The sequence below is a fragment of the Lissotriton vulgaris genome, chromosome 1_1 (assembly GCF_964263255.1).
Source record: "Lissotriton vulgaris chromosome 1_1, aLisVul1.2, whole genome shotgun sequence".
Classification (NCBI taxonomy): domain Eukaryota; kingdom Metazoa; phylum Chordata; class Amphibia; order Caudata; family Salamandridae; genus Lissotriton; species Lissotriton vulgaris.
In genome coordinates, this window is record NC_141685.1 from 31,157,213 (window position 1) to 31,182,760 (window position 25,548).

The 25,548-nt window shown below is 44.1% G+C and overlaps 1 protein-coding gene across 1 annotated transcript in view; it reads right to left on the reverse strand.

Annotated features, from left to right (window-relative positions):
• Window positions 1-25,548, reverse strand: part of LOC147737050 (uncharacterized) — a 274,478-nt gene that overhangs the window by 134,065 nt on the left and 114,865 nt on the right. Inside the window, exon 6 of the mRNA XM_086922674.1 lies at window positions 22,043-22,123. Within this exon, the coding sequence (XP_086778800.1) occupies window positions 22,043-22,123 (81 nt within the window). The remainder of the gene's footprint in view (window positions 1-22,042; window positions 22,124-25,548) is intronic.

Below are 25,548 nucleotides of genomic sequence, written 5' to 3' on the forward strand. Positions count from 1 at the left end.
TAACCTTAGATGCATTTAAACATACTTGGAGGGCTGCCCTGAATGTCAACACTTTGCTAGCTGGTAAACGGAAACACCCCTCCCTTGAGTCCAACTCGATCCCCAAAAACTCGAGGCAAGTCGTGGGACCCATAGTTTTACCCGGTGCCAATGGCACGCCAAAATGACCCATCAACACACAGAATTCAGCTAAGGCCTGGGCACATTCGGGATTTCCGGCGGGGCCAAGGAACAAAAAGTCGTCAAGGTAGTGCATTACATTTCGGAAACCCGTTTTCTCAGTGAACACCCATTGCAGGAAAGTACTGAATTTCTCAAAATAAGCACATGATATAGAGCATCCCATTGGCATACACCTATCCATGTAAAATGACCCCTGAAACCCGAATCCCAGAAGACGCTGGTCGTCTGGGTGTACCGGGAGCAACCGGAACGCTGACTCGATATCTGATTTCGCCATCAACGTCCCGGGCCCCAGGCGATTCAAGATGGCTACTGCCTCGTCAAACGATGCGTATCGCACCGAACAAACTTCTGGATCAATTGCATCGTTCACCGAAAGACCATGTGGAGCAGACAGATTATGGATCAAACGAAACTCACCTGGGTCCTTCTTGGGGACCACCCCTAACGGAGAACAGACAAAATTCGGTACCGGGGGTATACTAAACGGGCCAGCGACCCGTCCCCGCCTAACCTCTTTCTGAATCTTCTCTTGCACTACAGATGTATGTTGTAAAACGGAGAGTTGATTTTTGCACATCCCTACACCCTGAAAGTCCCCCACCGGGATGCGGAAACCGTGTGAAAAACCGCTCCGCAGCACCCCAGCAGAAGTACGATCCGGGTATTCGCTGAGCCAGGGGATCATTGCCAAGGTATCAATCGGGGTTGGTAAAGGCGCCCCTCGGACTAACTTAGACCTGTTTGGCGCCTCCCTTACCCCCATTCTCACTCGTTCTGGCTCTGCACGATGACTCAGGATGGGATGACCCACAAGTACTACATTCGTGTTTGAATTTACACGATCCCGGAGGCCTGGTACATTTCCCTTTGTTGAAATTAAAGCAGAAACCCTTTCTCCCTGTATTGCCTGCGGGTCTCGAATAATCGTCGGTGCTCGTACTTGGTCGAAAGGGCGTCCCTACATTTTGGCGGGAGTAATCAACAACATTGCTCCCAACCAATGGCATTTTTAACATTCCTGATTCTTTCATTTTATCCCATGTGACAGAATCGTAACAATCCCAAGTCAAACCCTTGTTATGCTCCTTTTCTTTCCTGAACAGATTGTCATAACAGAACCAATGGTTACCCTGATACGCTGTCGAGTAACCCATGATTCGTGATTGATAAATGGGAAACTCAGGAAGCAACTCGGGCCTACGTTCCCCCAAAATCGATGTAAAAATACCCCACGCATTGCCCCAGTTGCCAATATTCTCATTTACCTTAAAGGCGGCCATTTTTGCGCGCCAAACACTCGGGTGCATTAGGTCCTTCTGACTCTTAACATGCTCCACCTCATAATGATCAACAAGCAAGGAAAAAATATTCACATATTCCCCCGCCCAGATCTTTTCCTTTATAGCTAAAGGCACATGTTGTCCCAATCTCTCTCTACGAGAGGGTGCTGACTCGTCCCTTGCAATCGGCAATGGCCGCTTACCTGAACCGGACGCTGTTTCTGCCGCTCGCGGCTTGTCTATTCCCGCCAACAGCGCAGTCACTTTAGCTGCATCTCTCTTCTCACGCAGCCCTCTTATCAACGCCTGTGCCTCGGCAGCCGTGGCGCCATCACTACTATCCCCCAACCATGCTGCTAGCTGTGCTGCCAGCTCGGGGGGCATGTCTTCATTGGATGTCGGTGTGACGACAACGGGGATTGGATTCCCCTCCATCGGTACTGGGGTCGGCGCCTCGAGCGGGGCAGAGGGAACCGGGACGTCTCCACCGGCTGGAACCCTTTTTGGCCTCTTAGGTCTCCCTCCAGCCGGCGCAGGGCCCGAACCCTCCTCCCCGTCTCGCTCCGCCAACCGTTTCTTTATGTCGGACATCTCTTTGAAAAGGGCCCGCACCATCTGGTCGGTCGTCATTCTCTTTACGCCTTTCTTGGGCATCTCTCCGACGAAATATCTAGAAGACAAAGAAAAAAGATCAAAACGCTCAAAATTGGCTCTTCGTTCTGTCCCGAGCTCACGGGTAGCGAGGAGGTGCAGCTTCGGAGCACAAGAACAAGAGGACGTCTTCTGGTCTTGCGTCTCTTTTTATCCGTCTTCAGGGCGGGCGAGAACCCGCCCCTGCCTGCCCCTAGGGCGGGGCTGGCTATGTCGGTGTCTAGGCCAGCCCACTCTAGGGCGGGAAAAAGCGCGCCCTGGCTACGCCGCTTTGGGCATACCAGCCGAGACGCGCCTCCCGCCCAAAAATGGCTTCCCGGGGGGATCGAGGCACTCCGCCATACGTTCGGGGGGACCGAGTGGTCGCCCCTTTCCAAATGATGGGCAAAACAGCGCTATGATAATAAACAAGCACAACAATTTCTAAATGCAATGCGAGCAGTACAATGATGGGCAAAACAGCGCTACGATAATAAACAAGCACAACAGTTTCTAAATGCAATGCCAGCAGTACAATGATGGGCAAAGCAGCGCTATGATAATAAACAAGCACAACAATTTCCAGCTGCAATGCGAGCAGTACAATGATGGGCAAAGCAGCGCTATGATAATAAACAAGCACAACAATTTCCAGCTGCAATGCGAGCAGTACGATGATGGACAAAGCAGCGCTACGATAATAAACAAGCACAACAATTTCTAAATGCAATGCGAGCAGTACAATGATGGGCAAAGCAGCGCTACGATAATAAACAAGCACAACAATTTCCAGCTGCAATGCGAGCAGTACAATGATGGGCAAAGCAGCGCTACGATAATAAACAAGCACAACAATTTCTAAATGCAATGCGAGCAGTATAATGATGGGCAAAACAGCGCTACGATAATAAACAAGCACAACAATTTCTAAATGCAATGCGAGCAGTACAATGATGGACAAAACAGCGCTACGATAATAAACAAGCACAACGATTTCTAAATGCAATGCGAGCAGTACAATGATGGGCAAGGCAGCGCTACGATAATAAACAAGCACAACAGTTTCTAAATGCAATGCGAGCAGTACAATGATGGGCAAAACAGCGCTACAATAATAAACAAGCACAACAATTTCTAAATGCAATGCGAGCAGTACAATGATGGGCAAGGCAGCGCTACGATAATAAACAAGCACAACAGTTTCTAAATGCAATGCGAGCAGTACAATGATGGGCAAAGCAGCGCTACGATAATAAACAAGCACAACAGTTTCTAAATGCAATGCGAGCAGTATAATGATGGGCAAAGCAGCGCTACGATAATAAACAAGCACAACAGTTTCTAAATGCAATGCGAGCAGTATAATGATGGGCAAAACAGCGCTATGATAATAAACAAGCACAACAATTTCTAAATGCAATGCGAGCAGTACAATGATGGGCAAAACAGCGCTACGATAATAAACAAGCACAACAGTTTCTAAATGCAATGCCAGCAGTACAATGATGGGCAAAGCAGCGCTACGAAAATAAACAAGCACAACAATTTCTAAATGCAATGCGAGCAGTACAATGATGGGCAAAGCAGCGCTACGATAATAAACAAGCACAACAGTTTCTAAATGCAATGCCAGCAGTATAATGATGGGCAAAGCAGCGCTATGATAATAAACAAGCACAACAATTTCCAGCTGCAATGCGAGCAGTACAATGATGGGCAAAGCAGCGCTACGATAATAAACAAGCACAACAATTTCTAAATGCAATGCGAGCAGTACAATGATGGGCAAAACAGCGCTACGATAATAAACAAGCGCAACAGTTTCTAAATGCAATGCGAGCAGTATAATGATGGGCAAAACAGCGCTACGATAATAAACAAGCACAACAATTTCTAAATGCAATGCGAGCAGTACAATGATGGACAAAGCAGCGCTATGATAATAAACAAGCACAACAATTTCCGCATGCAATGCGAGCAGTACAATGATGGGCAAAGCAGCGCTACGATAATAAACAAGCACAACAGTTTCTAAATGCAATGCGAGCAGTACAATGATGGGCAAAGCAGCGCTACGATAATAAACAAGCACAACAATTTCCAGCTGCAATGCGAGCAGTACAATGATGGGCAAAGCAGCGCTACGATAATAAACAAGCACAACAATTTCTAAATGCAATGCGAGCAGTACAATGATGGGAAAAGCAGCGCTACGATAATAAACAAGCACAACAATTTCTAAATGCAATGCCAGCAGTACAATGATGGGCAAAGCAGCGCTACGATAATAAACAAGCACAACAATTTCTAAATGCAATGCGAGCAGTACAATGATGGACAAAACAGCGCTACGATAATAAACAAGCACAACAATTTCTAAATGCAATGCGAGCAGTACAATGATGGGCAAAGCAGCGCTACGATAATAAACAAGCACAACAATTTCTAAATGCAATGCCAGCAGTACAATGATGGGCAAAGCAGCGCTACGATAATAAACAAGCACAACAGTTTCTAAATGCAATGCCAGCAGTACAATGATGGGCAAAGCAGCGCTACGATAATAAACAAGCACAACAATTTCTAAATGCAATGCGAGCAGTACAATGATGGGCAAAGCAGCGCTACGATAATAAACAAGCACAACAATTTCTAAATGCAATGCGAGCAGTACAATGATGGGCAAAACAGCGCTATGATAATAAACAAGCACAACAATTTCTAAATGCAATGCGAGCAGTACAATGATGGGCAAGGCAGCGCTACGATAATAAACAAGCACAACAATTTCCGCATGCAATGCGAGCAGTACGATGATGGACAAAGCAGCGCTACGATAATAAACAAGCACAACAATTTCTAAATGCAATGCGAGCAGTATAATGATGGGCAAAGCAGCGCTACGATAATAAACAAGCACAACAATTTCCGCATGCAATGCGAGCAGTACGATGATGGACAAAGCAGCGCTACGATAATAAACAAGCACAACAATTTCTAAATGCAATGCGAGCAGTATAATGATGGGCAAAGCAGCGCTACGATAATAAACAAGCACAACAATTTCTAAATGCAATGCCAGCAGTACAATGATGGGCAAGGCAGCGCTATGATAATAAACAAGCACAACAATTTCCGCATGCAATGCGAGCAGTACGATGATGGACAAAGCAGCGCTACGATAATAAACAAGCACAACAGTTTCTAAATGCAATGCCAGCAGTACAATGATGGGCAAAGCAGCGCTATGATAATAAACAAGCACAACAATTTCCGCATGCAATGCGAGCAGTACGATGATGGACAAAGCAGCGCTACGATAATAAACAAGCACAACAATTTCTAAATGCAATGCGAGCAGTACAATGATGGGCAAAGCAGCGCTACGATAATAAACAAGCACAACAATTTCTAAATGCAATGCGAGCAGTACAATGATGGGCAAAGCAGCGCTATGAAAATAAACAAGCACAACAGTTTCTAAATGCAATGCGAGCAGTACAATGATGGGCAAAACAGCGCTACGATAATAAACAAGCACAACAGTTTCTAAATGCAATGCGAGCAGTACAATGATGGGCAAAGCAGCGCTACGATAATAAACAAGCACAACAGTTTCTAAATGCAATGCGAGCAGTATAATGATGGGCAAAACAGCGCTATGATAATAAACAAGCACAACAATTTCTAAATGCAATGCGAGCAGTACAATGATGGGCAAGGCAGCGCTACGAAAATAAACAAGCACAACAGTTTCTAAATGCAATGCGAGCAGTACAATGATGGGCAAAACAGTGCTACGATAATAAACAAGCACAACAGTTTCTAAATGCAATGCGAGCAGCATAATGATGGGCAAAACAGCGCTATGATAATAAACAAGCACAACAATTTCTAAATGCAATGCGAGCAGTACAATGATGGGCAAGGCAGTGCTACGAAAATAAACAAGCACAACAGTTTCTAAATGCAATGCGAGCAGTATAATGATGGGCAAAGCAGCGCTACGATAATAAACAAGCACAACAGTTTCTAAATGCAATGCGAGCAGTACAATGATGGGCAAAGCAGCGCTACGATAATAAACAAGCACAACAGTTTCTAAATGCAATGCGAGCAGTACAATGATGGGCAAAGCAGCGCTATGATAATAAACAAGCACAACAATTTCCAGCTGCAATGCGAGCAGTACAATGATGGGCAAAGCAGCGCTACGATAATAAACAAGCACAACAATTTCTAAATGCAATGCGAGCAGTACAATGATGGGCAAAGCAGCGCTACGATAATAAACAAGCACAACAATTTCTAAATGCAATGCGAGCAGTACAATGATGGGCAAAGCAGCGCTATGATAATAAACAAGCACAACAGTTTCTAAATGCAATGCGAGCAGTACAATGATGGGCAAAGCAGCGCTACGAAAATAAACAAGCACAACAATTTCTAAATGCAATGCGAGCAGTACAATGATGGGCAAAGCAGCGCTACGATAATAAACAAGCACAACAATTTCTAAATGCAATGCGAGCAGTATAATGATGGGCAAAACAGCGCTACGATAATAAACAAGCACAATAGTTTCTAAATGCAATGCGAGCAGTACAATGATGGGCAAAGCAGCGCTACGATAATAAACAAGCGCAACAGTTTCTAAATGCAATGCCAGCAGTACAATGATGGGCAAAACAGCGCTATGATAATAAACAAGCACAACAATTTCTAAATGCAATGCGAGCAGTACAATGATGGGCAAGGCAGCACTACGAAAATAAACAAGCACAACAGTTTCTAAATGCAATGCGAGCAGTATAATGATGGGCAAAGCAGCGCTACGATAATAAACAAGCACAACAGTTTCTAAATGCAATGCGAGCAGTACAATGATGGGCAAAACAGCGCTACGATAATAAACAAGCACAACAGTTTCTAAATGCAATGCCAGCAGTACAATGATGGGCAAAGCAGCGCTATGATAATAAACAAGCACAACAATTTCCAGCTGCAATGCGAGCAGTACAATGATGGGAAAAGCAGCGCTATGATAATAAACAAGCACAACAGTTTCTAAATGCAATGCGAGCAGTACAATGATGGGCAAAGCAGCGCTACGAAAATAAACAAGCACAACAATTTCTAAATGCAATGCGAGCAGTACAATGATGGGCAAAGCAGCGCTACGATAATAAACAAGCACAACAATTTCTAAATGCAATGCGAGCAGTATAATGATGGGCAAAACAGCGCTACGATAATAAACAAGCACAACAATTTCTAAATGCAATGCGAGCAGTACAATGATGGACAAAACAGCGCTACGATAATAAACAAGCACAACAATTTCTAAATGCAATGCGAGCAGTACAATGATGGGCAAAGCAGCGCTACGATAATAAACAAGCACAACAATTTCTAAATGCAATGCGAGCAGTACAATGATGGGCAAAGCAGCGCTACGATAATAAACAAGCACAACTATTTCTAAATGCAATGCGAGCAGTATAATGATGGGCAAAACAGCGCTACGATAATAAACAAGCACAACAATTTCTAAATGCAATGCCAGCAGTACAATGATGGGCAAAGCAGCGCTATGATAATAAACAAGCACAACAATTTCTAAATGCAATGCCAGCAGTACAATGATGGGCAAAGCAGCGCTACGATAATAAACAAGCACAACAATTTCTAAATGCAATGCCAGCAGTACAATGATGGGCAAAGCAGCGCTACGATAATAAACAAGCACAACAATTTCTAAATGCAATGCGAGCAGTACGATGATGGGCAAAACAGCGCTACGATAATAAACAAGCACAACAGTTTCTAAATGCAATGCGAGCAGTATAATGATGGGCAAAACAGCGCTATGATAATAAACAAGCACAACAATTTCCGCATGCAATGCGAGCAGTATAATGATGGGCAAAGCAGCGCTACGATAATAAACAAGCACAACAGTTTCTAAATGCAATGCGAGCAGTACAATGATGGGCAAAGCAGCGCTACGATAATAAACAAGCACAACAGTTTCTAAATGCAATGCGAGCAGTACAATGATGGGCAAAGCAGCGCTACGATAATAAACAAGCACAACAGTTTCTAAATGCAATGCGAGCAGTACAATGATGGGCAAAGCAGCGCTATGATAATAAACAAGCACAACAATTTCTAAATGCAATGCCAGCAGTACAATGATGGGCAAAACAGCGCTACGATAATAAACAAGCACAACAATTTCTAAATGCAATGCGAGCAGTACAATGATGGGCAAAGCAGCGCTACGATAATAAACAAGCACAACAGTTTCTAAATGCAATGCGAGCAGTACAATGATGGGCAAAGCAGCGCTACGATAATAAACAAGCGCAACAGTTTCTAAATGCAATGCCAGCAGTACAATGATGGGCAAAACAGCGCTACGATAATAAACAAGCACAACAATTTCTAAATGCAATGCGAGCAGTACAATGATGGGCAAAGCAGCGCTACGATAATAAACAAGCACAACAATTTCTAAATGCAATGCGAGCAGTACAATGATGGGCAAAGCAGCGCTACGAAAATAAACAAGCACAACAATTTCTAAATGCAATGAGAGCAGTACAATGATGGGCAAAGCAGCGCTACGAAAATAAACAAGCACAACAGTTTCTAAATGCAATGCCAGCAGTACAATGATGGGCAAAGCAGCGCTACGATAATAAACAAGCACAACAATTTCTAAATGCAATGCGAGCAGTACAATGATGGGCAAAGCAGCGCTACGATAATAAACAAGCACAACAATTTCTAAATGCAATGCCAGCAGTACAATGATGGACAAAACAGCGCTATGATAATAAACAAGTACAACAATTTCCAAATGCAATGCGAGCAGTACAATGATGGGCAAAGCAGCGCTACGATAATAAACAAGCACAACAGTTTCTAAATGCAATGCGAGCAGTACAATGATGGGCAAGGCAGCGCTACGAAAATAAACAAGCACAACAGTTTCTAAATGCAATGCGAGCAGTACAATGATGGGCAAAGCAGCGCTACGATAATAAACAAGCACAACAATTTCTAAATGCAATGCGAGCAGTATAATGATGGGCAAAACAGCGCTACGATAATAAACAAGCACAACAATTTCTAAATGCAATGCGAGCAGTACAATGATGGGCAAAGCAGCGCTACGATAATAAACAAGCACAACAATTTCTAAATGCAATGCGAGCAGTACAATGATGGGCAAAGCAGCGCTACGATAATAAACAAGCGCAACAGTTTCTAAATGCAATGCGAGCAGTACAATGATGGGCAAAGCAGCGCTATGATAATAAACAAGCACAACAATTTCTAAATGCAATGCCAGCAGTACAATGATGGGCAAAACAGCGCTACGATAATAAACAAGCACAACAATTTCTAAATGCAATGCGAGCAGTACAATGATGGGCAAAACAGCGCTATGATAATAAACAAGCACAACAGTTTCTAAATGCAATGCCAGCAGTACAATGATGGGCAAAGCAGCGCTACGATAATAAACAAGCACAACAATTTCTAAATGCAATGCGAGCAGTACAATGATGGACAAAACAGCGCTACGATAATAAACAAGCACAACAATTTCTAAATGCAATGCGAGCAGTACAATGATGGGCAAGGCAGCGCTACGATAATAAACAAGCACAACAATTTCTAAATGCAATGCGAGCAGTACAATGATGGACAAAACAGCGCTACGATAATAAACAAGCACAACAATTTCCAAATGCAATGCGAGCAGTACAATGATGGGCAAAGCAGCGCTACGATAATAAACAAGCACAACAGTTTCTAAATGCAATGCGAGCAGTACAATGATGGACAAAACAGCGCTACGAAAATAAACAAGCACAACAGTTTCTAAATGCAATGCGAGCAGTACAATGATGGGCAAGGCAGCGCTACGAAAATAAACAAGCACAACAGTTTCTAAATGCAATGCGAGCAGTACAATGATGGGCAAAGCAGCGCTACGATAATAAACAAGCACAACAATTTCTAAATGCAATGCGAGCAGTATAATGATGGGCAAAACAGCGCTACGATAATAAACAAGCACAACAATTTCTAAATGCAATGCGAGCAGTACAATGATGGACAAAACAGCGCTACGATAATAAACAAGCACAACAATTTCTAAATGCAATGCGAGCAGTACAATGATGGGCAAGGCAGCGCTACGATAATAAACAAGCACAACAATTTCCGCATGCAATGCGAGCAGTACAATGATGGACAAAACAGCACTACGATAATAAACAAGCACAACAATTTCTAAATGCAATGCGAGCAGTACAATGATGGGCAAGGCAGCGCTACGATAATAAACAAGCACAACAATTTCTAAATGCAATGCGAGCAGTACAATGATGGACAAAACAGCGCTACGATAATAAACAAGCACAACAATTTCTAAATGCAATGCGAGCAGTACAATGATGGGCAAAACAGCGCTACGAAAATAAACAAGCGCAACAATTTCCGCATGCAATGCGAGCAGTACAATGATGGGCAAGGCAGCGCTACGATAATAAACAAGCACAACAGTTTCTAAATGCAATGCGAGCAGTACAATGATGGGCAAAACAGCGCTACGATAATAAACAAGCGCAACAGTTTCTAAATGCAATGCGAGCAGTACAATGATGGACAAAACAGCGCTACGATAATAAACAAGCACAACAATTTCCAAATGCAATGCCAGCAGTACAATGATGGACAAAACAGCGCTACGATAATAAACAAGCACAACAGTTTCTAAATGCAATGCGAGCAGTACAATGATGGACAAAACAGCGCTACGAAAATAAACAAGCACAACAGTTTCTAAATGCAATGCGAGCAGTACAATGATGGGCAAGGCAGCGCTACGAAAATAAACAAGCACAACAGTTTCTAAATGCAATGCGAGCAGTACAATGATGGGCAAAGCAGCGCTACGATAATAAACAAGCACAACAATTTCTAAATGCAATGCGAGCAGTATAATGATGGGCAAAACAGCGCTACGATAATAAACAAGCACAACAATTTCTAAATGCAATGCGAGCAGTACAATGATGGACAAAACAGCGCTACGATAATAAACAAGCACAACAATTTCTAAATGCAATGCGAGCAGTACAATGATGGGCAAGGCAGCGCTACGATAATAAACAAGCACAACAATTTCCGCATGCAATGCGAGCAGTACAATGATGGACAAAACAGCACTACGATAATAAACAAGCACAACAATTTCTAAATGCAATGCGAGCAGTACAATGATGGGCAAGGCAGCGCTACGATAATAAACAAGCACAACAATTTCTAAATGCAATGCGAGCAGTACAATGATGGACAAAACAGCGCTACGATAATAAACAAGCACAACAATTTCTAAATGCAATGCGAGCAGTACAATGATGGGCAAGGCAGCGCTACGATAATAAACAAGCACAACAGTTTCTAAATGCAATGCGAGCAGTACAATGATGGGCAAAACAGCGCTACGATAATAAACAAGCGCAACAGTTTCTAAATGCAATGCGAGCAGTACAATGATGGACAAAACAGCGCTACGATAATAAACAAGCACAACAATTTCTAAATGCAATGCGAGCAGTACAATGATGGACAAAACAGCGCTACGATAATAAACAAGCACAACAGTTTCTAAATGCAATGCGAGCAGTACAATGATGGACAAAACAGCGCTACGAAAATAAACAAGCACAACAGTTTCTAAATGCAATGCGAGCAGTACAATGATGGGCAAGGCAGCGCTACGAAAATAAACAAGCACAACAGTTTCTAAATGCAATGCGAGCAGTACAATGATGGGCAAAGCAGCGCTACGATAATAAACAAGCACAACAATTTCTAAATGCAATGCGAGCAGTATAATGATGGGCAAAACAGCGCTACGATAATAAACAAGCACAACAATTTCTAAATGCAATGCGAGCAGTACAATGATGGACAAAACAGCGCTACGATAATAAACAAGCACAACAATTTCTAAATGCAATGCGAGCAGTACAATGATGGGCAAGGCAGCGCTACGATAATAAACAAGCACAACAATTTCCGCATGCAATGCGAGCAGTACAATGATGGACAAAACAGCACTACGATAATAAACAAGCACAACAATTTCTAAATGCAATGCGAGCAGTACAATGATGGGCAAGGCAGCGCTACGATAATAAACAAGCACAACAATTTCTAAATGCAATGCGAGCAGTACAATGATGGACAAAACAGCGCTACGATAATAAACAAGCACAACAATTTCTAAATGCAATGCGAGCAGTACAATGATGGGCAAGGCAGCGCTACGATAATAAACAAGCACAACAGTTTCTAAATGCAATGCGAGCAGTACAATGATGGGCAAAACAGCGCTACGATAATAAACAAGCGCAACAGTTTCTAAATGCAATGCGAGCAGTACAATGATGGACAAAACAGCGCTACGATAATAAACAAGCACAACAATTTCTAAATGCAATGCGAGCAGTACAATGATGGGCAAGGCAGCGCTACGATAATAAACAAGCACAACAGTTTCTAAATGCAATGCGAGCAGTACAATGATGGGCAAAGCAGCGCTACGATAATAAACAAGCGCAACAGTTTCTAAATGCAATGCGAGCAGTACAATGATGGACAAAACAGCGCTACGATAATAAACAAGCACAACAATTTCTAAATGCAATGCGAGCAGTACAATGATGGACAAAACAGCGCTACGATAATAAACAAGCACAACAGTTTCTAAATGCAATGCGAGCAGTACAATGATGGGCAAAGCAGCGCTACGATAATAAACAAGCACAACAATTTCCAAATGCAATGCGAGCAGTACAATGATGGGCAAAACAGCGCTACGATAATAAACAAGCACAACAGTTTCTAAATGCAATGCGAGCAGTACAATGATGGGCAAAGCAGCGCTACGATAATAAACAAGCACAACAATTTCTAAATGCAATGCCAGCAGTACAATGATGGGCAAAGCAGCGCTACGATAATAAACAAGCACAACAATTTCTAAATGCAATGCGAGCAGTACAATGATGGGCAAAGCAGCGCTACGATAATAAACAAGCACAACAATTTCTAAATGCAATGCGAGCAGTACAATGATGGGCAAAGCAGCGCTACGAAAATAAACAAGCACAACAGTTTCTAAATGCAATGCGAGCAGTACAATGATGGACAAAACAGCGCTACGAAAATAAACAAGCACAACAATTTCTAAATGCAATGCGAGCAGTACAATGATGGGCAAAGCAGCGCTACGATAATAAACAAGCACAACAATTTCTAAATGCAATGCCAGCAGTACAATGATGGACAAAACAGCGCTATGATAATAAACAAGTACAACAATTTCCAAATGCAATGCGAGCAGTACAATGATGGGCAAAGCAGCGCTACGATAATAAACAAGCACAACAATTTCTAAATGCAATGCGAGCTGTACAATGATGGGCAAAGCAGCGCTACGATAATAAACAAGCACAACAATTTCCAAATGCAATGCGAGCAGTACAATGATGGGCAAAGCAGCGCTACGATAATAAACAAGCACAACAGTTTCTAAATGCAATGCGAGCAGTACAATGATGGACAAAACAGCGCTACGAAAATAAACAAGCACAACAGTTTCTAAATGCAATGCGAGCAGTACAATGATGGGCAAGGCAGCGCTACGAAAATAAACAAGCACAACAGTTTCTAAATGCAATGCGAGCAGTACAATGATGGGCAAAGCAGCGCTACGATAATAAACAAGCACAACAATTTCTAAATGCAATGCGAGCAGTATAATGATGGGCAAAACAGCGCTACGATAATAAACAAGCACAACAATTTCTAAATGCAATGCGAGCAGTACAATGATGGGCAAAGCAGCGCTACGATAATAAACAAGCACAACAATTTCCAAATGCAATGCGAGCAGTACAATGATGGGCAAGGCAGCGCTACGAAAATAAACAAGCACAACAGTTTCTAAATGCAATGCGAGCAGTACAATGATGGGCAAAGCAGCGCTACGATAATAAACAAGCACAACAGTTTCTAAATGCAATGCCAGCAGTACAATGATGGGCAAAGCAGCGCTACGATAATAAACAAGCACAACAGTTTCTAAATGCAATGCGAGCAGTACAATGATGGGCAAAGCAGCGCTACGATAATAAACAAGCACAACAGTTTCTAAATGCAATGCGAGCAGTACAATGATGGGCAAAGCAGCGCTACGATAATAAACAAGCACAACAATTTCTAAATGCAATGCGAGCAGTATAATGATGGGCAAAACAGCGCTACGATAATAAACAAGCACAACAATTTCTAAATGCAATGCCAGCAGTACAATGATGGGCAAAGCAGCGCTACGAAAATAAACAAGCACAACAGTTTCTAAATGCAATGCGAGCAGTACAATGATGGGCAAAGCAGCGCTACGATAATAAACAAGCACAACAGTTTCTAAATGCAATGCCAGCAGTACAATGATGGGCAAAACAGCGCTACGATAATAAACAAGCACAACAATTTCTAAATGCAATGCGAGCAGTACAATGATGGACAAAGCAGCGCTACGATAATAAACAAGCACAACAATTTCTAAATGCAATGCCAGCAGTACAATGATGGGCAAAGCATCGCTACGATAATAAACAAGCACAACAATTTCTAAATGCAATGCCAGCAGTACAATGATGGGCAAAACAGCGCTACGATAATAAACAAGCACAACAATTTCTAAATGCAATGCGAGCAGTACAATGATGGGCAAGGCAGCGCTACGATAATAAACAAGCACAACAATTTCTAAATGCAATGCGAGCAGTACAATGATGGACAAAGCAGCGCTACGATAATAAACAAGCACAACAATTTCTAAATGCAATGCGAGCAGTACAATGATGGGCAAAGCAGCGCTACGATAATAAACAAGCGCAACAGTTTCTAAATGCAATGCCAGCAGTACAATGATGGACAAAACAGCGCTACGATAATAAACAAGCACAACAATTTCTAAATGCAATGCGAGCAGTACAATGATGGGCAAAACAGCGCTACGATAATAAACAAGCACAACAATTTCTAAATGCAATGCGAGCAGTACAATGATGGGCAAAGCAGCGCTACGAAAATAAACAAGCACAACAATTTCTAAATGCAATGCGAGCAGTACAATGATGGGCAAAGCAGCGCTACAAAAATAAACAAGCACAACAGTTTCTAAATGCAATGCGAGCAGTACAATGATGGGCAAAGCAGCGCTACGATAATAAACAAGCACAACAGTTTCTAAATGCAATGCCAGCAGTACAATGATGGGCAAAGCAGCGCTACGATAATAAACAAGCACAACAGTTTCTAAATGCAATGCGAGCAGTACAATGATGGGCAAAGCAGCGCTACGATAATAAACAAGCACAACAGTTTCTAAATGCAATGCGAGCAGTACAATGATGGGCAAAGCAGCGCTACGATAATAAACAAGCACAACAATTTCTAAATGCAATGCGAGCAGTACAATGATGGGCAAAGCAGCGCTATGATAATAAACAAGCACAACAATTTCCGCATGCAATGCGAGCAGTACAATGATGGGCAAAGCAGCGCTACGATAATAAACAAGCACAACAGTTTCTAAATGCAATGCGAGCAGTACAATGATGGGCAAAGCAGCGCTACGATAATAAACAAGCACAACAGTTTCTAAATGCAATGCCAGCAGTACAATGATGGGCAAAGCAGCGCTACGATAATAAACAAGCACAACAGTTTCTAAATGCAATGCGAGCAGTACAATGATGGGCAAAGCAGAGCTACGATAATAAACAAGCACAACAGTTTCTAAATGCAATGCGAGCAGTACAATGATGGGCAAAGCAGCGCTACGATAATAAACAAGCACAACAATTTCTAAATGCAATGCGAGCAGTACAATGATGGGCAAAGCAGCGCTATGATAATAAACAAGCACAACAATTTCCGCATGCAATGCGAGCAGTACAATGATGGGCAAAGCAGCGCTACGATAATAAACAAGCACAACAATTTCTAAATGCTATGCGAGCAGTACAATGATGGGCAAAACAGCGCTACGATAATAAACAAGTACAACAATTTCTAAATGCAATGCGAGCAGTACAATGATGGGCAAAGCAGCGCTACGATAATAAACAAGCACAACAATTTCTAAATGCAATGCGAGCAGTACAATGATGGGCAAAACAGCGCTACGATAATAAACAAGCACAACAGTTTCTAAATGCAATGCGAGCAGTACAATGATGGGCAAAGCAGCGCTACGAAAATAAACAAGCACAACAATTTCTAAATGCAATGCGAGCAGTACAATGATGGGCAAAACAGCGCTACGATAATAAACAAGCACAACAATTTCTAAATGCAATGCGAGCAGTATAATGATGGGCAAGGCAGCGCTACGATAATAAACAAGCACCACAATTTCCGCATGCAATGCGAGCAGTACAATGATGGACAAAACAGCGCTACGAAAATAAACAAGCACAACAATTTCTAAATGCAATGCGAGCAGTACAATGATGGGCAAAACAGCGCTACGATAATACACAAGCACAACAATTTCTAAATGCAATGCGAGCAGTATAATGATGGGCAAAACAGCGCTATGATAATAAACAAGCACAACAATTTCTAAATGCAATGCGAGCAGTACAATGATGGGCAAAGCAGCGCTACGATAATAAACAAGCGCAACAGTTTCTAAATGCAATGCGAGCAGTACATTGATGGACAAAGCAGCGCTACGATAATAAACAAGCACAACAGTTTCTAAATGCAATGCGAGCAGTACAATGATGGGCAAAGCAGCGCTACGATAATAAACAAGCACAACAGTTTCTAAATGCAATGCGAGCAGTACAATGATGGGCAAAGCAGCGCTACGAAAATAAACAAGCACAACAATTTCTAAATGCAATGCCAGCAGTACAATGATGGGCAAAGCAGCGCTACGATAATAAACAAGCACAACAATTTCCAAATGCAATGCCAGCAGTACAATGATGGGCAAAGCAGCGCTACGATAATAAACAAGCACAACAATTTCCGCATGCAATGCGAGCAGTACAATGATGGGCAAGGCAGCGCTACGATAATAAACAAGCACAACAATTTCCGCATGCAATGCGAGCAGTACAATGATGGGCAAGGCAGCGCTACGATAATAAACAAGCACAACAATTTCCGCATGCAATGCGAGCAGTACAATGATGGGCAAGGCAGCGCTACGATAATAAACAAGCACAACAATTTCCGCATGCAATGCGAGCAGTACAATGATGGGCAAAACAGCGCTATGATAATAAACAAGCACAACAATTTCTAAATGCAATGCGAGCAGTACAATGATGGGCAAAGCAGCGCTACGATAATAAACAAGCACAACAATTTCCGCATGCAATGCGAGCAGTACAATGATGGGCAAAGCAGCGCTACGATAATAAACAAGCACAACAGTTTCTAAATGCAATGCGAGCAGTACAATGATGGGCAAGGCAGCGCTACGAAAATAAACAAGCACAACAGTTTCTAAATGCAATGCGAGCAGTACAATGATGGACAAAGCAGCGCTACGATAATAAACAAGCACAACAATTTCTAAATGCAATGCGAGCAGTACAATGATGGGCAAAGCAGCGCTACGATAATAAACAAGCACAACAGTTTCTAAATGCAATGCGAGCAGTATAATGATGGGCAAAGCAGCGCTATGATAATAAACAAGCACAACAATTTCCGCATGCAATGCGAGCAGTACAATGATGGGCAAAGCAGCGCTACGATAATAAACAAGCGCAACAATTTCTAAATGCAATGCGGGCAGTATAATGATGGTATAATATACCCTTGTGTGTGCCCCTCCAATAGCACTACTTGGCGATTAAATGCAGATGTCAATTGCTGATATAAGTATGGCTGTGCTCCATCATTTGATATTGACTGTCATCACAAGTTTGTATACCCAGGTTTGGAAAACAAAAAACCCTGTATGTGGATCTTTAAGAGTGGAGCGGTCTATAATGATGATATTTTGTTCAACTCTATCAGATCGTTCAATCCAGTCTGGTCAGTGCCTTCCTGGTAGATCCAACGTGCTTCTTTCCTGAACAATCTGTTTTTGATATTGTGTTGGTCTCCCAAGACATGCTCCATCACTACCCACCGCAGATCCTTGGGTTGGTGTTTTTGTGTGATGAAGTGCTGCACAAATTTTGTTGTAAGCTTTCCCGTTTTCAGGGTGCTTAAGTGCTCTTGTATTCTAATCCTAATTTTTCTTCTGGTGAGGCCGATATAGTGCTTCTCGCATGGACACGTGATCCTGTAAATTATGGTACATGAGTTCCAGGTACTGAATTTGTTAAGGTGCCATGTTTTGCCATTTGTCAATTTGACAGTTTTTGACTGAATTCTAAGTGCTCACACTGTGCATCCTCCACAGGGATAATGTCTTGGAGGGATGCCAGACTCCTTCATTTCCTCAGACGGACGAGTATGTACCAAGCGGTCCCGAAGGTTAGTGCAACGCTTAAAGGCAAATCTGGACTGAGGCATTTTCATGGATGTAGTGCCCCCTCAAGCACAGCAGCAACCTAACGGAGGACATCAAGAACTGCAATGAATGGATCACCACCTGCAGCAACACCCTGGACCCCCTCACGCACAGCAGCAACCTAACGGAAGACATCAAAAACTGAATGAATGGTTCACCACCTGCACCGACACCCTGGACCCCCTCAAGCACAGCAGCAACCTAACGGAAGACATCAAGAAATGCAATGAATGGATCACCACCTGTACCGACAACCTGGACCCCCTCAAGCACAGCAGCAACCTAACGGAGGATATCAAGAACTGAAATGAATGGATCACCACCTGCAGCAACACCCTGGACCTCCTCACGCACAGCCACAACCTAATGGAAGACATCAAGAACTGCAATGAATGGATCACCACCTGCACCAATACCCTGGACCCCTCAAGCATACCAGCAACCTAACGGAAGACATCAAGAACTGCAATGAATGGATCACCACCTGCACTGATACCCTGGACCCCTCAAGCATACCAGCAACCTAACGGAGGACATCAAGAACTGCAATGAATGGATCACCACCTGCACCCACACCCTGGACCTCCAAGCACAGCAGCAACCTAATGGAAGACATCAAGAACTGCAATGAATGGATCACCACCTGCACCAACACCCTGGGCCCCCTAAGCAGGGCAGCAACCTAACAGAAGATGTCAGCAACTCCAATGAATGGATCACCACCTGCACCAACACCCTGGACCTCCAAGCACAGCAGCAACCTAATGGAAGACGTCAAGAACTGCAATGAATGGATCACCACCTGCACCAACACCCTGGACCCCCTCAAGCATAGCAAAAGTATTCAAGATCACAAATACAATCAACTGGCACACAGAACAACTCAGGATGGCGATGGAGCACTGTAAGCAACTGGAAAGCAAGTGGTGAATGAGTCAAAACACCGCAAACACGGAAGTCTTCAAATTTGCCCTGAGATGCTTTCAACAGCTAGTCTGAAATGCCAAATGAACAGCCCATACCAACTGCACTCAAACCCACAACAGCAGCAGCAAAGAAATCTTCACCATCATCAGAGAATTCATGGTGCCCGTAGCCTCCACCAGCAACATCCACCCCTTACAAGATCCCTGCATCAATCTATGTTAATTCTTTTGGAACAAGATCACATACGACAACTTCAACCCTCCACCTGACCCCATCAACCTCACAGCCAGCTTTCTAATCTCAGCAAAAGAATAGACTTTGGCCATGTTGAACGTCATCACCACAAATGTGGCTGCCACAACCATGAAGGCCATCCACTCCGGTGCCCCATTAGACCCACCTCACACACTTCAGTGAAGTCCTCCCTCCCCTCCTGAATGATTCCATCAATGCAGCCCTCTACCGAGGAGCCTTGAAACAGGCAGCTGGTACAGCCCTGCTGAATAAACCCTCCATGGACCTCACCAAACTCTTCAACTACTGACCGAGCTCCCTCCTACCATACACGGCCAAAGTCCTAGAGGAAACCATCAACAGGCATCTGACCAACTACCTCATCAACAACCAGCTTCTCAAGGCCACCAAGTCCAGATTACTGCCCAACCACAGCATGGAAACAGCACTCATCACACCCACCTATGTTATGTTATGTTATGCTAACTTTATTTGCTGCAGCACACGACTCACCCTCGGGCATCTTGGCGCTGCTGCGGATCCTAACAGGAAACACGTATCAGATGGTTCAGAAAAGTAGGCTTTAAGTAGTTTCCTAAATCTACTTATTTGGGAGTGGATCACAGGGTTAAGGGAAGTTTGTTCCATTACCTAGGAGCAAGATAGGAGAAGGCCTTTCCCTCAGTGCGTGCTTGGCGGATGCGGGGGGACCCAGCAAGGCTTTGTCGCTGGATCCAAGATTGCGACTAGGGGTGTAAACTGTTATCTTTCTTTGGAGATATAACAGGCCTTTGCCTTTTAAGGCATTGTACGTGAGGCATTGTACGTGAGGCAACAGATCTTAAAATGGGAACGCTTCTTCACTGGTAGCCAATGTAGTTCCTTCAGCAAAGGCGGTGAGGGAGTTCCAGAAGGGCGGTTCAGAATGGTTCAGAATAAGCTTAGCTGCCGTATTCTGGACCACCTGGAGCTTGGAGAGCAGTGATCGCTAGCTTCTGCCAAAAGGGCATTTCCATAGTCCAGTCTGCTTATCACCATGGCCTGGACCGGAGTTCCACGGACCGTAGTGGGGAGAAAGGAAAATATTCTGCCAGAAGTCGCAGGTTGTAGTAGCATGCGCTTGTAGTTGCCGCGATCTGATCTTTCATCGTTAATGCTTGGTCCGGTTTTATTCCCAAATTCTTTACAGTTAGTTTGTGCACGGGGGTAGCGCCCAATTGGTGGGACCACCAGTTGTCCGACCAGATGGAGGGGGTTTTTCCAGGCATCATGATCTCCGTCTTTTCTGGGTTTAGCTGGAGACAGTTCTCGGTCATCCAGTTGGAGAAACGTTTTTTTGCTGTTATCAGGTCTTGGCCTAGACTATGCATCAGCTGGCTGTTATCAGCGTATGATATTATCTCAAAGCCAAAGTGCTCTGCAGTCTTCACTAACAGGGCCATATAGATATTGAACAAAGTGAGGCTCTGACATGAGCCCCAAAGGACACCCTCGTCTAAACTCATTTTGCGTGATGAGTACGGGCCCGGGATGACAGTTTGCTGCCTGTCTGTCAGGAAACGCTGAAGCCACTTAAGTGCCAGACCCTGTGCACCAATTACCTGCAGCCTTTCCAGGAGCCTTGGATGAGAGATGGTGCCAAAGGCTGCGGAGAGATACAAATATCAGCATCACTGGCATTCCCGCATCACCCCCTGTCTCAATGAATCGGTCACTGCCAGGAGCGCAGTCTCTGTACTGTACCCTGGGCGAAAACCAGATTGTGAGGGATCAAGAATATGATTGAGTTCAAAATAGGATCCCAGCTGTTTCTTTATTAGGCCTTCCAGCTGTTTGCCCAGAAGGGGTAACAAGGATATTGGGCGATAGTTGCAGAGAGTTTTTTGGTCCAGCGGTGTTGTTTTTTTAATATGGGCCTTACGCATGCTGGCTTCCACTCTGTCAGAATAATGCCTGATTTTATTGAGCAATTAAAGATCTCTTGGATCTTTGGGGCACAGCAGGCAGCTAGAAGGGATATTCTTATAGGTGGACAGAGACCCCGGGGGGGGGGGGGGGGGGCAAAGTTAGCTGCATCCAAGGAGCTGTGTATTTCCTCTAAAGTGATAGGCTGAAAACTGTCTAGCGTGCGGATGGTTACTTTTGGCTGCTCTTCTTTAGAGATGGTGGTCTCTGTGTCCTGCAAAGAAGCAGCACAGATGTAGATGTGAGGAATTTTCTCCTGAAAGAAATTAGCCAAAGAGTCACAGAGGTATTGGGATTCCACAGGAGATGGAATGCACACTTGTGGGAGCTAAGATTGTGAACTATACTAAAAAGGACTTTGGGGGAAGTTTTCGGCTTGTTCGATTTGGTTAGTGATAAAGTTCCGCCTAGCAGATTTGATATTCTGATGATGTCGAGACAGCACTTGTTTGTACTGATCCTTGTCTTGAGGTTATTTCCTAATACGCCAGAATCTCTCTAAGATCTTGCATTTAGTTTATTCTAGTTTTAATTCTGGCGTGAACCACTGGGCCGATGGTCTGTGATGTCTGGGACCGTGATTTCGAAAGGGAACCGTTTCGTCCATTGCCGCTGTATGGGCAGAGTAGAAGGAATCAGTAATTCAGAGACCTCAGGGTTGTCATTTGGTGACTTGGGGTGAAAAGAATCGCTAAAGGCTCAAGGAGTATGTTTGTGTCAAGGTCTATGAGCATTGCGACGCAGTCTGCTGTTTGCAAGGGAGTGAGGGGGCTGAACCCCAAAAGTGATTAGAAAATGATCAGTCGATGTAAGGGGGGAGAGGTGTCTTACAGTCCAGCGTTTCTATGTTGAAAAAATTAGATCCAGTTTGTGACCAGCTGTATGCGTGGGACCATTGACTCTTTGGGAGAGTCCTAATGTTTCTAGGTCTGTTAGAAGTTTACGGGTTGGTATGTTCTTACCCATGGAAATTAAAGTCACCTATAAGGAGAAATCTGTTTGAAGCTAGAACATGCATGGCTATCTGTTCTATCAATAGCTGACTGAAATTGGTTTTTGGCCCCCGGGGGCGGTAAATCAGCGTTCCATGCCACCTATCCGTTGCGGACACTCAGATCTTAAAAATAACTAACTCTATGGAGTCAGTGCAGGTGGTTGAGACCCATGTCTCATTAATTGTGTTTTTAAAAGCCCGTTCTTTCCCCCTCTATCAAGATGGATTTGTTTATAGTTATCAGGGATAGCTAGCGCAATGGACGGTTGGAGGGGTTTAGCCATGTATCTGTTAAGAAGCAAATATCCGATGACTGGAAGGAAATCACATCCCATATCTCAGTCGAGTCCTTGGCCAGTGACCTAACATTACAGAGAAGACTATTTAGGTCATATTTGGTTGGAGAGGGTCTGGGTACTTTCCCTGTTGGCATCCCAGTCTCCTGGCCACTTTGGAACTGGCATTATAACAGGCCACCGGACCTTCTAGGGTGTGCGGATACTGGTTGGTGCAGAGAAGCTGTAGTGGAATGTTAGCCTTGTTCTGTGCTCTCAGCGGGTGATTACCTGATCTGATTGTTTACCTCAAAAGGGCCAGGGTTCCTGGCTGCTGGCGTCGACCAGGCGCGGATGGGCACAGACGGGCTTGCCTTTGGCGTTCCAGCGGCATGTCCGCTGCACATCTGTCCCGGCATCTGCTATTATGGTCGTGTATGCTGCAACCACTGGGGCGCTAACCGCGCTTCCGCCGGAAGTGATGTCAGAGGCTTTCTCCGCTCAACCAGCACAAGCTGTGGCGAACCGGAAAGCAAAAGGCTACAGGATCCCAGTGCGGGGACGGAAAGCAAAAGTCTACAGGGTCCCAGTGCAGGGGAGACAAGGTGCGCAAAGGCGTTTGTTTGTGATTTTAAGTAAGCAACATTAAAAACATTGTGCTAAAAAATATGCCAACTTACCAATTTCAAAGTATATGCAGCGCGTTATGCGCTTTATGAGCGGGTGAATCAGAGTTTAAGAATACAAAGCTGCTTCCAAAGCAAACGAATCCTGCCTGGATCTGCCTATGATGGCCACCAAGTCCGGATTCAGGCCCAACCACAGCAGGGATACAGCACTCATCGCACCCACCTATGCTACACACATGATCATAGACAGAGGAGAGAGTGGGGCCTTAATCCTATTGGACCTCTCGGTGGCGTTTCACATGGTATTACACCTCAACCTCATAGACACCGTCACGAGATCGGGATTCAAGGGCCTGTCTATGATAGATCAGCACCTTCCTGACAAAAAGAACTCAGACAGTCAACCTGGCATCATGGTCCTTGGAAACCGGAAATCTCATCTGCGGAGCACCAAAGGTTCATTTCTCAGTCGGACCCTCTTCAAAACTTACATAACCCCACTGGCCAACGTCATCCATGTCTACATCACCATCCTCTCCTACACCGACGACATGCAACTAATACTGTCCCTCTCTGAATAAAACCCACAACAGAATGAACACGTTTACCGCCTGCAGAACATGGATGAAATCCAACTGTCTCAAACTCAACACTGACAAGACAGGTGTGTTGATCTTTGGAAACAACACCTGCCCACAGCACTCCACCTGATGGCCAGCCACCCTAGGAGCTACTCCCATCCCCAGCTTGCACACACGTGACCTAGGGATCATGATCGCCCAGGCCAACGTCGTCACAGCTTTCACACTCTGAATATGCAGAAGAAAATCTTCAAATGACTCCCAAGCAACACCAGAAGCCCGTCATCCACGCACTCATCACCAGTAGCCTGGACAACGGGAACCCTCTCTATGCAGAAATCATCAAACAGCTCACGAGAAGGCTGCAAACCACCCAGAACGCAGCTGCCAGACCCATCCTCAACCTCTCACCAGAAGGCTGCAGACCACCCAGAACGCAGCTGCCAGACTCATCCTCACCCTCTCACTCAGAACACATATCACACCGCACCTGAGGGAGCTCCACTGGCTCCAGATACATAAGCAGCCACAGTTCAAACTACTCACCCACACATTCAAGGCACTACACAAAAAGGCCCTGCCTATATTAACAACCACAACTCCTTCCAACAACACCCTAGGCACCCCCGTTCAGCCGGACTCATCCTCTGACACATCACAGACATACACAGAACCGGAGGCCACGCCCACTCATACATCGCTCCTAAAGCATGGAGTGACTTCCCTCAACACATCAGAGCCTCCTCCTCGCTTCTTGAGTTAAGCACGAAGCTGAAGACCCGGCTCTTCGAATGACTCCGCCCTCGAGGCTAGACTGCCACACCTGCACAGCTCCAGGACACGCTCCCAGGTGATAGTGCGCTCTACAAATACACTCAACATAACATCATCCATAGCCTACTTGTTTTTCCCCAGTGTGGTAAAAATCAGTGCCAGGTGCACAGATTAAGTCCGCAGTGAAGTAAAAAGTAGTGCAGTGTAGAGGTTTCCTCTTCTGCTAGCACTGCATTTAGATTTCTTAAACTCTAAACACCCTCTTACTGTGAATGATAATCAGTGCAGCTTACATGTGTGTAAATACCCCAAAAAGAGGTGTGGAATTATTTTTAAAATCTGCTTGTTTTAAGGGCAGATTGATACAGGAATCAGCTTGCCCTTTAAAGAGATCCACTTGTCCAACCTACTACTAAATATTAGCTGGA